Below are 17,110 nucleotides of genomic sequence, written 5' to 3' on the forward strand. Positions count from 1 at the left end.
CGATATGTGAAAGTGCGAGAAGTGTGGTTCCAGGGAGGCCTGGCCACACCCCCAGTCCTGTGCCCAGCTGTGCCTTTGCCCAGCCCACCCTTCTTCGGTGACCCTGGAAGCACCTCGAGGAGCCCGATTTGAAAACCACTGCTTTTGGTGTGCGGCTACCGCAGACACTGCCTGCTCAGCAGCCTAGACTCACAATGAGAAAGGTGGTGGAGCACCCAGACCATCAGGGGGCTGGGGTCCTTGGGGACGACCTCAGGGAGCTGGTGGGCCTTCTGCTGCACTCTCAGGGTCACTGGAGCAGGGTTTGGATGAGATCGCCACAGAGAATTCCTCAGCTAGGCAAAACTTGGAGCAAAGACACCAAGAGGACTGGATGTGGGCGCAAGATCAAATTTTGTGCACAAGAATGTTCCATTCTCTGTTTATACTGTACACGGGTTGGATAAATCAAGGGTCAAATCATGTCTTGTGCAACTTCATAGTTGCAATCAAAGCTTAATATAGCACACGTGTGAGTCCCATCTCCTAACACCAGCTTTATAAAGGGAATCTACTGTACTCACAAAATACTGAGCCTTTAAAAAGCATTCTTCTCTTGAATTCCTATGCTGAAGCTAAATATGTTTCTTGTACAAAATAAACCCTTCATGGGAAAGTCAGAAGCGGTGGGATCTTCTGTTTTGTTCTGATAGGTGGTTTCCCATCGTTACAAAGCGTGTGTCAGCTTTAATTCCTGTGAGAGGTCCGTCACACTCTGTCTCAGCAGCACATTCGTGCCTCACAGAGATGCACAGGTATTTCAAGCCAAATCTAACACGACTGTCAGAAGAGAGGAGACGTGCCTGGTCCTCAGCCTCATTCTCAAAATGGTCCCGTCACTGGGGTCTCCCATCTGCAACATTTTAGCAGCTAGTCCTGGGTTGAGGACTTTAAAGTATTTGATGCGGCCTGTGATAAACCGTAATGTGAATCCTGTCCCACCTCCCGCCCCCTGGACTGCACCCTCCCCAGCCTCCTTCCTGGGTCATTTGATTAGAACGTCTTGCTTTAGTACATATACTTCAAAATAACCTATCCTCACTTATTAATATAAGTTAAGGAATTTAGGTATGTAGATGAAAATATTTAGCCTTTAAGCTTTAAAAATGTGATATTTGAAGTAACTTTAAACTTCGATATTGATTGAACGAGTTTTCTCACTTTGTAACTATGTCATAAAATTAGTCCCTGGTTCACGCAAAAGAAAGCACGCTTTAAAGTTAAGGCTTCTATTAAGATTGATGATGCTCTTAGTATTTCCAAAACTGGACATTTAAAAGTATAAATATTGGCGAATGTTCTATTGCATAAAAGATATTTCCAAATTGGGTGTGAGTATAAAAATGAATCCATTAACAATTATCATTTAACCTTTAATGGTTCTCTATGTCCCTAAAAATTTTGGCTGAAAACTTTTAAAAACCAATCTGGACTAAAAAAAAATCACACTGGATAAAGTCGTTTGGAGGTGCCAGTGAACCCTAATTTGTATTTTTTAACTGTGTGCCCTACCTATAGGACGGTCATACCCTGACCAACATTTAGCATTGAATTTATGTTTTGAGTTTTTCCTTTGCTTTATAAAAAATGATAAAACTATGATGTATAGGGTTTTTAAATTGACCTTTAAGTGCCATTAATAAAACATATTAAAACATTCTTATAACTATGCAAATAATTAGTTGTTTTGAATTTTCAATAGTTTAGAATCATAAAATATCTCCATTTAAAAAAATTTTGCTTCACAAAATTATGATGAATATTTAGCATTGTCTGACCTGTTTTCTCTCAAACACTAGTGGCCTCCCAATGTTAGCAGTATTTTTTGGAGAAAAATCCCGCCCCTGATCACATAGGTACTGGAAATGCGGCATACTGTAGCGCCCTCTTGCTGATTCGGTGTGCATTAACATGCTGATGACTTGTCTCACTAAAATAAAAAACAACAACAAAAACACAGTTTAGCTTTTCTTTACCAGAGCATTACCCAAACTTAAAAAAAAAAAAAAGACCACATCCCCTGGGAATTTAATGCCCTGTGAAACACAGCTTGGGAATTGCTGAGGTTTTGAACACCTTATTCTTATTCGTGACACATTATGTCGGAGATGCCAAGGAGAAAGTAACCAGTTTCCTTGGCAGCATCTCATGGGGTGACAGTAACTTGGAATAGGCCCCGAGTTCAGGCTCTGGTCCATAGTTTTGTAGTTCGAACACCATTTTCTCAGCTCCCCTGAGCTATCCAGCTCCACCCTGAGCACGTCCAACCCCACTCACAAGAAACTGGCTGGTAGGCAGCAGGGCCAGTCTGGACATTTGGGAATACGAGCGTGGTTCTCTGCAGTTATCCAAGACAGCATTTTGCTAGTATCCTTGTAGCCAGGAAACCTAATGAGTCCTTAGCAATTTGCTTGGTGAGTGTGGAATCCCCGCAGAGTGAATTGGTTGCAGAGAAGGCCGGTGGACACACCCTGCTCCACAGTAGGGACAGGCATACTCTTGTCTGCCAGATGGGAGCAGACTTTCATGGCCTGGATGGGACGCACACTGACAAGTCCACTCACCACCCCCCCCCACCGCCCCGTGCTTTGCGCATACACAGGTAGCTGGGCCGCAGCACCAAAAACTAGGGCTTTTCTTAATGTTACTGCCATGAGACCCCTCCCTGATTACTTTAATTAGACTTAAGGGTTTCCCCCACTAGATAGTACTCACAGGCTGGGGAATTTCTATAGCTAGCTAAACATCTAATGTTGATTTCATTTGTGTTAGTTTCATGCTCAGAAGGTAACCTTTTTCTGACTTTATTTCCAAATTCTAGAGGCACCTTATAATAGTTGTCTGTGTAGTGATTACAGTATCTATGTGTCATGTCAAGCCATTTCTGTATTAATGCTTTCTAACTGTGAATTAAATATGTGTAACGATTTGCTAGAATATGCAGCATGGTGTCCTGTGATGCTGAGCTTTGAAATTGGCTTGTAAGGGGAGGGGGCATACGTTTTGCACGCTTCTATAGCCATGTAGCAAGAGCACAGAACGCCGCCCTTCCAGGTATACAGAAGGAAGTGAGATTTACTCCGGTTTGGTTTTTTACCAGGCGCTAAGAGATGGAAATAAACTGGCCCAGATGGAAGAAGCGCCACTTTTTCCAGGAGAATCAATCAAGGCTACTGGTAAGTTTAATGAGTACACTAGGCTTCTAGGGAGCCAGAAAGCGAAATGGCACTTTCCTTGTGAGTGTGGGTGATGGATGTGCTGGAGATCAGCCAAACCAATTTAATTAGGGGACAAATGGACTAGGACTGTTCATTCTTATTAATGTCTTCATGACCGTAAGAGATAGAAAACTATATAGGACCATTCTAAGTTCCAACTGAGTCTTTGGTGGCATCACCAACAGAAGAGGGACCTGACTTTCCCCAATGAACCAAAGGGTGATAAGACACCAACTGTAATGTAATGTTTCATTGCAATCCTTCTCTGTAAGGAAAATATATTGACAGAAGATCCATATCATATTTTAATAACACTTTTGAGAAGCCGGCAAAGCAATGTCAGTGGCTTATGAGATTCCACAAAGTACAGTTTGAGCACAAGAAAAAGAGTGTGTGGTGCCGCCCTGCGTGGCACGGCCAGTGGCGACGGCAGCGCCTGACATCTCAGCAGTCAGCGCACCAAGCCGTGGCTGCGCCCGAGGGCAGCTGGCCGTGACCTTGTCTTCTCGTAACAGCCAGGGTGGGTCGTGTAGTCTAGTTCCTAGCCGAGTGTGGCCTGGTCCCTCGTCGTGCCCTCCCAGAGATGTATGTGCTCAGTCTCAGACCTTAATCAGCTTGTGTCAAGAAAGTCTGCGTAGCTGGGCTCTCCTACCAGGGCGTCCAGACAGTACTGCTGCTGAGTATGCTGGTCGGGGGCTCCAGACCCTGCTTATCTCATCCATGGCTTTGAAACGCTTTCGTTAGCTTCTGGAACTCCTGGCCTCTCTGACTGTTCCTTCCATGGGAGTCCTCTAGCCTCGCCTGCACGCTGCTTTTGTAATGATCTGATTAAAATGCGCCTCTCCTCCTGCTCCGGACAGCAAAGGACACAGATTTCAAGTTTACAACATGAAGAGTTTTGACACATTATGCACCTGGGAAACCATCATCACAGTCAAGATCAGGAACATATCCACCACCCCCAGAAGTTCCCTCGGGCCCTTTATAATCCCTGCCTCTCACTCCACCTCCCCCACCCCAACCACTGTAGACTGTATTTTCTGCAGTTTTACAGAAATGTGATCATTAAGTATTTTCTTCTTTGGTTGAACTTCTTCCACTCAGCATACTTAGTTTGACATCCATTCACATTGTGGCATGGGTCAACACGCACTCCTTTCTATTGCTGAACAATGTCCTACTGTGTGGCCCCACGACACTTTGCTTCTCCAGTCATCTGTTGGTACATACGTGGGCTGTTTCTACTTGGCGGCCATTATGCATAATGCTGTGGTGAACCTTCACGAAGAAGTCTTCTCTGGCCTCCTGCGCTGTCATCCTTGCTGTGCCCTTTGACCTGGCCATGCTAACCTCCAGCAACTCTGTGCTCTTTTCTTCCTCCCTCCCTTCACCTCATTGCTCCTCACCTCCCTTCCCTACTGAGCTAAGTGGATCCTTTTCTGAGCTCTTACTGTGTCCACAGGGTTATGATAGCATTTGCGAGGCTATAGTAAAATGGTGATTTTTCTGTGTAGTGCCTCTCCTAGCGCTTGGCTGCCTGTGAGCAGGAGCTGTGCCTGCTATGCTCTAGACCCCCCACAACAGAAGCTGCTTCTTAGATACCGAGCTACAGAAAACTCTAATGGAAGTGTTTTGAGAATCTGTCTGGATGACACCCTTAGTGTCTTTAAATGTCCCACTCCAACTCCTCTGTAGCCGTGTCCACCCCTGTTATTCCTGTGGAGTGGCACTTAGAGAAGGTGGTGAGGGCGTGCTATCTTTGGGACAGGCGTGAGCTTCTGAACACCCTCGTAAATCCAGTATGTTGTTGAGACTGATGCTAAATATCAACAATAAGAAAAGAGAACTTAACATGGAAATTGATCAGGAATTTGAGGCAAAGAATCCATTTTCCAAAGCTCCACAGATGCAGTTCTAGTTTTTGTCATCTGTAAAACAGCTTCAGGATGCCTAGGTGGCTCAGTCGGTTAAGGGTCCGACTTGGGTTCAGGTCATGATCTCATGGTTCATGGGTTCGAGCCCCACATCAGGCTCTGTGCTGACAGCTCAGAGCCTGGAGCCTGCTTTGGGTTCTGTGTCTCCCTGTCTCTCTGCCCCTCCCCAACTCACACTCTGTCTCTCTCTCTCTCTCTCTCTCTCTCTCTCTCTCTCTCCCCCCCTCTCGCTCAAAATAAACATTAAAAATTTTTTTGAGAAATAAAAAAAACAGTTTCCTTTGCAGGTGCATTTATGAAACAGCAGCCTAAGGTCTTCAGTTTAATTAATGTGTTTTTGAATATGATGGATTTATCACTCAGGGAAAAAGTTAACGACCTGGAGTACAGTGACAAAATGTAACTTATTTTGAGGCTCTTTACATGAAACCTCACTAAGAAGCAAATCAGAATTTTGTTTTACAAAATGAAATTTTCTTAGGAAGACTAGCTATGCTTATATTTAATGTAATAAAAATGTGAAATTCCTAGAAAACAGGGCATCACACATATATACACTTGGAAACTCAAGATTTGTTGAAGTCCAAGTGTATGGTAGAAGTTGCTACTTGGCTTTTTTTTCTTTCAGTGAAAGACGTCATGTACATTTGTCCATTTGTGGGCGCAGTGACTGGAACCCTAACAGTGACGGACTTTAAGATGTACTTCAAAAGTGTTGAGAGGGTAAGTTTTTAAAAGGGTATTTTATTTTTAAAAACACTTCAGAACAAATTAAACAATCATGAAGAAAGTAAAAAGAACCTTGAAATCCCATCATCCTGAGGGGACCGGGCATGTGCACATTTGCAAACAGATTTTGCATGTCGAAAAAAATACAATTAAAGTAGCATTTACAACCTGTCGGGAGGAGTTCAGTTGTAGTCTTGAACATCTACTTCCTAAAGCAGTCAGACTTTGGTTTGTAGTTGGGACAGAGAGGAAATGTGACATAAATAAACGTGTGTTTCAACCTAGTGAAGACTTCAAGTGTGAAAGCGCTGCTGACTGACATTGATAGGCCTTCCTCTTAATTTGTCAACCCAGGACCCGAATTTTGTTCTTGATGTTCCCCTTGGCGTGATCAGCAGAGTTGAGAAGATCGGAGCGCAGAGCCATGGGGACAATTCCTGTGGTATAGAGATTGTGTGCAAGGTATGGTACCAACAAGGCTGAAACGGAGGGCGGCGGGCAGCTTGGAGCTTTTTCCAGCGCAGTCTTCACAGTCTTGGGGCAGTGAGGCTAACCGGTACTGATGGTAACTCCAACGTTTTCTAGACAGGGGCCTCTTCAAATCTTGTATTGACTAATTCATGCCACTATGTAAGCGGTCCAAGTAAACCTCTTCTTTTCTATTGAAGCGTTTTGATAAACATGGACCTATAACCTAAGTGCATGTGTGGTTACATTTTGGAGACACCAAGTGAAAAGCACAAATCAGTAGTTTTTTTTTTCCCAGCTTGTCGTTTTAACCACTACCCATCAGAAGCTAGGATGGTCAAAGACTTCCTAAAGGGACAGCTGTGTTCCATAAATTCTGTGATTAAACATGTGGTGTCAGCACTTGCACCTGAGCCGTGCTTCTGTTTGGGTTCCTACCCTTCCTCCATTGGGTTAAGTAGTAGAAACGTGTGTGACATCTTTAATGATGACTGGTCGTTTAAGAAACACTTTAACTGGTATGTTTTATTCCCTAAGACTTCACCTCATGGGGCACACGTTATTAGTGATCCTACCTAACGTACTGCGAAAGAGCCTGTGCAGAATCGCCAGGGTCCCCTCCAGCAGTCCGCGTTCACGTTCTTGCCCATCTCTTTGCTGTGATCACATCTCTGAAGACAGCTCCCTCTAGTTGCGCCAGGCTATAGTTGAACCCGCTTTTTCAAAGAATCCTTTACCCTTGCAGATCATAAATCTGTTGGGGTACGAGACTCCCTATGGGCCCTACATGGCATTGCTGTCCTGTGACAAATTGCAGTTGCCCTTCTAGAACAGGCTGGGGTTCCACATGCAGAGGTGTGTGAAGCAGTTGTGCATCTTAAAGTAGAGTGGTGATTTCATCCTGCAGTTGGGAACATAACATTTCTCTTCTTGGAACTCTCCAGCAGTTTCCAATCATCCTTAGGCTAGAGGGAAAATGTACCCAAAGCCCGAGTGTCAGAGCTGGTTGACTGCCCTCTGCAGCGTCCCCTCTAGCCACCCTCCTCTCCTCGCCATCCCGGATCCTTTAGCTGTTCACATCCAGCTTGTGCCCCGCACCCCCGCTTCGGAGTCTTCGCCCTTGCCCTTCCTTTGCCGAGAACGCTGTTCTCTCTCAGCGATCCTAAATAGTGAGTGCGCTTAATGAGCCTCCAAGGGGTGTGTGTGTAGCCGAGGAGCTTGGAGGGAGGGCGCACAGGGAAGTTACATTGCTTAGGCAGGTGCCCTGTGGCTCTTTAGTGAAGACGTTTTCATGGCTGGAGTGAGCATTTGCTAATAGGTGCTTTAACATGTTTTTCAGCCTAGCATTACTAGTGCCAGGCTCCCAGCCCTCTCAGCTCATGCCTGGGAGCCTTGCAAGATGTAAGGTTTGTTTGTAGCAGGTGGTACACCATTCAAAAGGCACCAAAGCTGTGTGTAGGAAAGACTCTTGCTCCAGGCAATCCCCAGCCACCTGCTTCCACTCCCTGTAGACACCCGCTGTTCCCAATCTCCGTGCACACCCTGGGTGCGCGAGCGTGTCTGCATGGTCTTTGGAAATGTAGATGGTTGTGTATTACATGGACCGTTCTGTCCCTTTACTTTCCCCCTTACCAGTCTACCTTAAACCCCTCGATATCCGTACAGAAAGCGGTGCGTCTTGGTTCTCCAAGCTCTTCAGGATTCCCTTAGTAGTACTGTAGTTTATTTAGCCAGGCCCTGTTGTTGGACATTTCAGTTCTTTCCCTTCTTGTCTGTTACAAGTAATATTGCAACAGGAACCTCGTCACTTCTGAAATTGCTCCTGCTCATAATTTCTTTGCGGCCGTATTTACCTTCAAATTTCATATTTATCTCCAAATGTTAAAGAAGAATGAGATTTTTGTGTTTAATCAGTGACATAGGTTTAAAAAGGTCAGGGGGGCTTGGTCAAAGCAGTCTTGGGGAGAAATCAGAGCCATGTCACGAGGAGGACTCCTGCGGGCTTGCCTGTGGCCTTGACCGCGGCCAGCAACTTGCATGGTGGGGCATGTAAGAAACTGTGATTTTGAGAAACAGCATTATAACTTCTGTGAGGAGTGAGGGCCATGGTCTTTACGTGACGCAGAGTCCTTGCTGATTCTGAAGCACAGCTTTAGCGGGAAGTGCACGGGACCCGATGGCACCTCTTACAGGCACGAAGCACCTTCTTGGTTCCAGCTGATGAGTTCTTTCCCCAACATGTCCCGTTTACTCCAGTTTCCGCAGCTGCTTTTATCTCGTGGGACGTGGCTTTGTTCTTTGGCTGTTGTGAGTAGAAGCAATATCTAACATGAGGAATGAATATAAATATTTCATTAATCTCTTTATAGCGCAGTGGCTGTCTCCTAGGTACTCAATAAATGTTGAATAAATGAGCTTTACTAACTGTTTAATAGGATATGAGGAACTTGCGACTTGCTTACAAACAGGAAGAACAGTGTAAACTTGGGATATTTGAGAACCTCAGCAAATATGCATTTCCTCTTTCCAATGGGCAGGTCAGTACACCCAAATAACCCGTTTTTGCATGTGTTGGTGACTGGGTGTGTGTGTGTCCAAAACTCATGTTTATTCTTTTTTCCAAGAGGTTTCTTTCCTCTCCTTTCTCTGTTTATAACTAATACTAGAATTTGTAAAACTTGTCAGTTCTATGTAAAGATTAAGAAAACTGCCAATTTGTTGCTTCAAAATTTATAGATTAAGATAGAAATCTTAGTACATTCAGCCATGAGCTGAATGAGAAGCTTTATATTGGGTATATGTTACAGCAACGAGACATTGACATGCGTATTTTCTGTTTTTCGTATGCAGACTCTCTTTGCATTCAACTACAAAGAAAAATTTCCGATAAACGGATGGAAGGTTTATGATCCTGTATCTGAATATAAGAGACAGGTACCGTATGTTGCTTATCAAGCTGGAAATAGTGGGTTGAGCTTTTTTTTTTTTTTTTCCCTTTTCTCAGAGGTTAGGAATGTAGTGGAGAAGCAGCCTTAGGTATAACTCACTTAGCTTGTAGGCTCTTCATATCTGGGATGCCCCATTCTCTCCATGCCAGACCTTTCATTATGGTGTTTTTCATACTTTTTCCAGAGGCCAAGTGGAGTACAAACAGGGATTTACAAAGCAAATGGGCTGGGCTGGGTTTTATTAGATATTCTGGTAACGAGCTGATGAGTAAGCATCCAACAAATAGCTACATTAGACCATGTGTGTGGCGTGACTACACCAGTGTGTACTGGTGGTGTTCCTATACCCGTGTAGTCTTCAGTGAGCTGTCACTTTCAAGATATTCCTGTAAGAGACTGTTTTCGTGACATTTAATTTTTGCCCCCACTGTATATTTGGTCTGGTGGTTTCCGTTACTTATAGATGTTTGTAAAAAGTTTCTGTGTCTCTAAACATCTTTCATGGGTTTTTCAAAAACAACACCATCGTCACTCTATATAGAAAACAGAACAAGAGGGGGCAGCTGCATGGTTCACTTGGTTGAATGTCCAACCCTTGCTTTCATTTCAGGTCATGATCTCATGGTTTCATGAGATCGAGCCCCACATTGGGGATTCTTTCCCTCCCTCTTTTCCTGTCCCCTGCTCATGCTGTCTCTCTCTCTCTCTCAAAATAAATAAATACACTTTAAAAAAAAGAACACACAACAAGAAGTATACAGGATTGGGATTCTAGTATATAAGTTCCATTTTAAAATATGTTTATAAATTCTTCTGTTTCATTTCATTTTTTAACATGGCTAACAAATGAATTATGTTAGATAAATATGTATTTAAACTTTTGAAGTAGCAATGAACAACAAATTAGAAATGAATTTTAGGGGAAAGTAAGAAATGGATGTGGTTCATGCCAAGTGCTTTTTGAAAGTGTAACAGTTTGCTCCCCCTCCTTCTCTGACACGCTGCAGGGCTTGCCAAATGAGAGCTGGAAAATATCCAGAGTGAACAGTAGCTATGAGCTCTGTGACACCTACCCCGCTGTCATTGTCGTGCCAACCAGTGTAAAAGATGATGACCTTTCAAAAGTGGCAGCCTTTCGAGCAAAAGGCAGAGTCCCTGTAAGTAAGAAACGTCATCACTCAGGCATGAACGCATACTGTATGAGACCTACCATGGGAAGAACAAGAGTGAAGGACTATGGTGAACAAAACAGAAAGTGGAAGAGTAAGCTGAGAAACCTCAAAAGGCAGCTGGAGAGGAGGACAGAGGAGCAAGGCAGCGCGCTGAGGCATTACCAGCGTCTATGTCTCTGGTTTTCGCGAGTCCTCTTAGAGCAAATATACTTTCTTCGAAGCTACAGCTGCATGCCAGGGACGTCATTACAGAAGCAAACATAGCAGCCAGCAGGGGGCAAATTGTTTGAACCAGCTTTATTGAGATATAATTGATATATAAAAACCTACACATGTACAGCTTGATGAGGTCGACCATATGTATCCAACCCGTGACTCTCTCCCCATAATCAAGGAGAGAGTGAACGTTTGTGGGCTCAGAGTCTCTAGTCGGGTATAATCCCAAGTCTCTTGGCCACTTTAGGAAAACGGGAGGTGTGGGGGCATAGCTTCAGATCCTCATCCTGCCACATATGTGACGGGTAAGATACAAAGATGTTTTTAAATTAGGAGACAAACTTACCATTCAAATAGGAGTGGGGCTTGACATGAGTCATAGTTTGACTTAGTTTCTGTTTTTTTAGAATGCAGTTTTAGTGGTGTAATGGGGTTTTTGGAGCTTATCTAGTCAGACTCCTTCTGACCTGACTCAAACAGTGAGTTCCGTGGCCAGTATCATGCTGTGCTTGGTTTTATGCCACACATTTGAGAAAAATATGCAGAAGAAGCTGTGCTTGAAAAGAGAACTTATTTTTAAGGCATGGTGATCAGGGGACAGAGGAATCAGGGTGATCACGGGAATCATACTAATGATTATTGCTTATAAACACTAGGTGTTGTCATGGATTCATCCAGAAAGTCAGGCAACGATTACCCGTTGCAGCCAGCCACTTGTGGGTCCCAATGATAAACGCTGCAAAGAAGATGAAAAATACTTGCAAACAATAATGGATGCTAACGCCCAGTCTCACAAGCTTATCATCTTCGATGCCCGACAAAACAGTGTCGCTGATACCAACAAGGTACACTCTCAACAACGTTGCAGAAAAGGCAGATCTTACGTGGTGGCCGTAGATTGTTTTGTGGTTCCGTTATACTGCTGAGTTCCTCCTGACCTGAAGGTGGGCTCTTGGAGGGCAGTCCAGAACTGACTGGCCCTGGCATATGGCCTGTGGGGCTACGGGTGGGGTCTCTCTCATCGCTCTTCCACAGTCCTGTCTGCTCCACTAGTTCAGCAAAGACCCAGAAAGAGAATTATCACCTAAAGAATCAAATCAGAGTTTTAATGAAATGATGATGAGGCCATTGGAAGTCCCTTTGACCTGTGAAATATGGTGACTACTTGATTAATTCATCTGTGGTCTGAAGCTCTTAGAGCAGGGCCCCCTATGTGCAACCGGGCAAATACACGAAGTTTCCACAAATCACATGAAGGAGTAGCATCTGCACACAGCTTCCATTTGATTCCCACTAGCCGCAGGGGACAGTATCCTTCATATCCAGCCACAGCTGTGAGGCCTCCAGCACCTGCCCTTCAAGTAGGCTTTCAACTGTGTCATTTCTAGTGCCCGTAAATGACTTTCCGACAGTGTGTTACTGCAGGTGTGCATCTGGCAGGCAGAGGACTAGGCCCTGTCTGTAAGTAATTTCAGGGATCAGGACGGTGGCGACAGCCCGTACCGTCTCATGCTTGCTTGTGAGGTGACCCTTGGGTGACAGACTTGTAATGAGTACCTACTGTGGGCAGGCACTGGGGAATACGAAGATGGGCCAGGCGAGGTGTCAGCTCAGCATGCACGAGGAGCCAGGAGAGGGCCTGGCTCGCCCTGCTTGTGAACTTGGGCAAGGCTTCATGGAGGAGGAGGCATTCGAGTGGCCTTGGATGCTTAGTGAGAAGAGACGGGTAGAGGACATGGCATTTTCCCTCAGCCCTTGGGTACCTGCTATGTGTCAGGGCTTGCTGGGCACTGGGGAGAGACACGCTGAGCAAGCAGTCATGCAGTCTGCCAAGCGGCCACCCAGTGTGGCATGGAGGAACATAAAGCATGCTCTGAGAGAGGATAGAAGGACCTGGTTATCTGCTCCATGACCCTGGGCAGCAACGTCATCCCTCTAGACTACAGTTGCCTCGTCTCTAAAATGAGACTGATGGCATGCCTGCTTCTTGGAGTCCATGTGAAGGCGGTACTGTAAAGGGCCCAGCACAGGGCCTGTCCCACAGAAGGCAGGTGGTGCATGTTAGCTGTCACTGTTCCTGACCTCAGAGTGAAAATGCTCTGTCTGCTTGGCTTTCATGACATCTCAGCCCCTGGACCCCAATCCGGCTCCATCTCCTTCACTGGCTCCTCTCCCTTTCCCCAACCTCCAAATGGTGGTGCTTCTTGAACTCCGTCCTGGCTCCTCTTTTCTGCTCTGAACCGTCTCCCTCGGCCGTCTCCTCCAGTGCCGTGATTCCAGACACCCTCCGTATCTTGAATTTAACACCTGAGTTTCCATCTCACCCTGATGCCTCCTGAAGTCGAGACAGCATTTCCCTCCCATTGTCCCTCCCGTCTTCACTCAGCCATCTCCCAGGTAACAACGTCAGTGTGTCCGGGTTGGACTGAGATGTGGGGCCATGAGAGCCCTCGGCTTCCCAATCTGTTCTGCTAGGCTTTTCCTCCAGGCTCTGCCCTTTGGTGCCCTTTTACCTCAGCCAGGTTACTGACCTCTCCATAAGCCCCAGACATCTCTTCTGCAAGATAGGAGATGTCAGCGTGTGGCCCAAGGTGTGTAAGCATGAAAACTGAGCAGGACCTACGTAGTGGCTGCATCACATGATGCCTGTGAGCTCGTTGCCCCAGTTGTCTGGCTGGCGGGGGGTGGGGGATGGTGACTGGTGGTCTCAGTTACAGAGATGGGCAAGACTGGCAGAGAAATGGGGTGGGGAAGGAAATGGGTAGGAGAGGAGTTGCCTGTGGCACTGTACAAATTAGCACAAACGCCTACGTGGCTTACAACAACACGTATTTCTCCTCTGACAGTCTGAGAGGCCAGAAGTCCGAAATCTGCAGGGGCTGTGCTCCCTCTGAAGGCTTCAGGAGAGAGTCTGTTCCTTGCCCCTTCCAACCCCTGGAGGCTGCTCTGTGCATGTAGCCACAGCGCGCCCATCTCTCCCTCAGCCCTCACACGGGCATCTCATGCATGTCTCTGTGTCTTAACTCCTCTCTTCTGAGGCTACCTGTGATGGTGTTTAGGGTTCACCCAAGATAATCCAGGATGGTCTTTTCATCTCAAGATCCTTGACTTGATGACCTTTGCAAAGACCCTTTTTCTAAAAGAGGTCACGTTCACAGCCACCCAGGATTTGATGTAGGTATCCAGGGGTGGACGGGGGAGTGTCTTTCAGCCTTCCACAGGGGGTTATTCTTAATTAGGTCCCCGTGGTCCCGCAGCTGGTGGGTCATTAAGCCCATCCATCCTTCCACTTGTCTGCAATGTCGCAGAACTATCCCAGGGAAACGAGAAGGCCGAGAGACTCTGCACTTACAGAGGTGCTTTTCTAAACACCCAACAGAGCGAGGGTGGCCCGCTGTGTGTGATGTCATCTGTAGTGCTGTGGTGTCTAGGAACCAAGCAAGGACATTTATCTGTCCAAGTCCCTGTTAACTCTTGTGCATGTAATATCATGTCACGTGCAAGTAGAGATACCTTTACTTCTTCCTTTCCGACCTGGATGCCTTTTATTTCTTCTTCATGCCTAATGTCCCAGCAAGAACCTCTATCTAGTACCATGTTACATAGCAGTGGGTGCAAGCAGTCAGCCTTGTCTTGTTCCTGATCTTTGGGGGGAAGCTTTCAGTCTTTCACCATTGAGTATATCAGCTGTGGGTTTTCCTTTTTATTGTTAGTTGTTTGAGTGGTTTTACCATGAAAGGTAGTCGATTTTCAGAGGCCTTTATTGGATAGAGATGATCAAGTGTTTCTTTTTTTCTTCATTTTAGTAATCTTGTGTATTACACCGACTGGCTTTTGTATACTGACTACTGTAGTGGGTTGAATCGTGTCTCCCAAAAATTCACGCTCATCTGGAACCCCAGAATATGACCTTGTTTGGAAATAGAGTCTTTGCATATGTAACCAGTGAAGGTGAGGTCATACTGGAGGAGGCTAGGCCCTACATGTAGGGACTGGCATCCTTGTAAGAAGGCCACATAGAGACACAGACACAGAGGGAAGGTGGCGATGTGATGATAGAGCAGAGACGGGAGCACCACTGCTGGATGCCAAGCAGCCCCAAGCATTGCTGCCAGCCTCGAGGAGCGAGGCATGCGACAGAGTCTCCCTCAGAGCCTCCAGAGGGACACAAGCCGGCCACACCCATCAGTCTTGGACTTCTAGCCTCCAGAAGTGTGCGGGCATGTCTGTGTTGTTTTGTGCCTCTTAGTTTGTGGCACTTTGTTGGTAGCCCTAGGGAATTCATACAACCCCCTTAAATTCCTGGAGTAAATCCCCTTCGGTCATGGTGTCTAATCTCCTTAACATGCAGCGAGATGCAGTTTCCAAGTGTTGGGTAGGGGTTCCCTGCAGTGTGGTATCCACAGCATAGCAAGAGTGATCTTCTCAGTGTTTGGCTTCGTGCACACCGTCACTACTTTGAGACAACGATGTCTAGTTTCTGAACACTCGAAAGTCTTCCCCCAGCTCGGCCCTTCCTTCCTGTCTCCACGGCTCCTGGGGCCACGTCCCTTCTGTGGGCCACTGCTTTTAGGTCCCCTAGTGGTTCCCGCTGTTCAGTCAGAGCCTTCGTCCCCCACAGCTAAGCATTCCTCCATCCTTGAGATGACACTTCAAGTGTCACTTCCTTGAGGAGGTCTTTCCAGATGAGCAGAGGTCCCCCTGCTCTGCGGTGCCTGGCACGTTTTGTGGCCCTGAGCGTGGTAGCGGTTCCTCACCCAGTGCATGGCTAACAGTCAGGCTGTTGGCTCCGTGGTGGCAGGGACTGCTGTGCGGACCCCCAGAACCCAGCTAGGACATAATAGCTGCTCCATGGCTGGAACGAGGGGCTGGCTGGTGGGTCTGGTGGGTTGGATTCATCTCTCACTGGATAGTTGCCATGTAGGGGACCTGATGGCAGGTGGCGTTGTATGTTAATGCAAAAGTCCAGACTCCATTGTGGAACCACTATGATGTACCAAAGGGTTTTCAAGTCTGATTGTTTCTTGAGAGACTGAAAATGGGGGAAGGAATTTAGTTTTAACTTGCATTTATGGAGCCTGTGTGGGGAAGAGAAGGCGCTGGAGATCAGAGAAAGGTCAGGTTGGCAGTTGCCCACCCTCTAGGAGGCTTCCATCCTCTCGCAAGGGAGCCCTCCCTGCTGAGGAGGATTGGCAGACTGATGGACTGACGGCCTGCTAGGCCTTCACCTAGTGAGCCAGCTGGTCTGAGATCAGAGAAACTTGAGTCCGTCCTTCAGCTGGCTGCTCCCCAGGCGTGTTTGGGTTTCTTTTTCCCACGAGGGCCGGGGATGGCCCTGTTGCCACTGCCATCACGGTAACACCAGAAAGAATGGAACCGTGAACTCAGATGAAGTGATGTATGTCTTTTGTTTTTCACAGGCCAAGAGTGGGGGGTACGAAAGTGAAAGTGCTTACCCCAACGCGGAGCTTGTGTTCCTGGACATCCACAACATTCACGTGATGAGAGAGTCCCTGCGTAAACTCAAAGAGGTCGTGTACCCCTCGATCGACGAGGCGCGGTGGCTCTCCAATGTGGATGGGACACACTGGCTGGAGTATATACGGGTAAGGCGGGCTGGTCCTTCACATGCTTTCTAGTTCACATTTCTCTCTCTACCTGCCATAAATCTGGTCACCCACAATGGTTTCTCAACACTGGAAATAAGCGTATGTTTGCTGTCGCAGTTTCCATGGGCTGTATCCAGACGGCAGTCTTTGTTGGAGAGCTTCTGTGACCCAATTAAAAGGGATAATGCGTGCTTCAGATCGGGTTGTTCGGGACCTCTATGGCCCTTTAATAAAGGACTCTATTTACTGCCGCCCGTTTTCTTTGTGTAAGGTGTTTGGGAAACCCCCCAGTGTTACTGTTTCCCAGTGATCCTCAGCTGATTGCGTTGTTTGGTTTATTGACCTGAACTTGCAACATTTTCCACAGTCCTAGAAGTTAAATGTAGCCTGTTCCACTGTGCTTTCCTTTCTGAAGATGCTTCTTGCCGGGGCGGTAAGGATTGCTGACAAGATAGAGTCTGGGAAGACTTCAGTGGTGGTGCATTGCAGCGACGGCTGGGACCGCACGGCTCAGCTGACGTCTCTGGCAATGCTCATGCTGGACAGTTACTACCGCACCGTTAAAGGCTTCGAGACCCTCATAGAAAAGGAGTGGATAAGCTTCGGACATAGGTTTGCACTGGTAAGCTGAGACCGGGAGGTACGTGCTTGGCTGTTCTTTCCTACGCATGTGTGTGTCACACACACCACACGCATGTACACACGCGCGTGTGGGCTCTTTGTGTCCCACCTGAGTCACCATCATGGAAGACTGTGGACCCTCAGCATTGTATGTTT

General features: G+C 46.6%; 1 protein-coding gene across 10 annotated transcripts in view; it reads left to right on the forward strand.

Annotated features, from left to right (window-relative positions):
• The window catches only part of MTMR1 (myotubularin related protein 1), a 54,647-nt gene that overhangs the window by 12,255 nt on the left and 25,282 nt on the right, over window positions 1-17,110 (forward strand). For all 10 annotated transcript variants that reach the window (XM_029930989.1, XM_029930985.1, XM_029930986.1 and 7 more), the window contains 9 exons: window positions 3,140-3,215; window positions 5,820-5,914; window positions 6,275-6,382; window positions 8,824-8,925; window positions 9,239-9,322; window positions 10,344-10,493; window positions 11,381-11,569; window positions 16,145-16,330; window positions 16,749-16,955. In XM_029930989.1, coding sequence (XP_029786849.1) covers window positions 3,170-3,215; window positions 5,820-5,914; window positions 6,275-6,382; window positions 8,824-8,925; window positions 9,239-9,322; window positions 10,344-10,493; window positions 11,381-11,569; window positions 16,145-16,330; window positions 16,749-16,955 — 1,167 coding nt within the window. In that variant the 5' untranslated portion in view covers window positions 3,140-3,169. The remainder of the gene's footprint in view (window positions 1-3,139; window positions 3,216-5,819; window positions 5,915-6,274; window positions 6,383-8,823; window positions 8,926-9,238; window positions 9,323-10,343; window positions 10,494-11,380; window positions 11,570-16,144; window positions 16,331-16,748; window positions 16,956-17,110) is intronic.

The sequence above is a fragment of the Suricata suricatta genome, chromosome X, assembly GCF_006229205.1.
Source record: "Suricata suricatta isolate VVHF042 chromosome X, meerkat_22Aug2017_6uvM2_HiC, whole genome shotgun sequence".
NCBI classification, from domain to species: Eukaryota; Metazoa; Chordata; class Mammalia; order Carnivora; family Herpestidae; genus Suricata; species Suricata suricatta.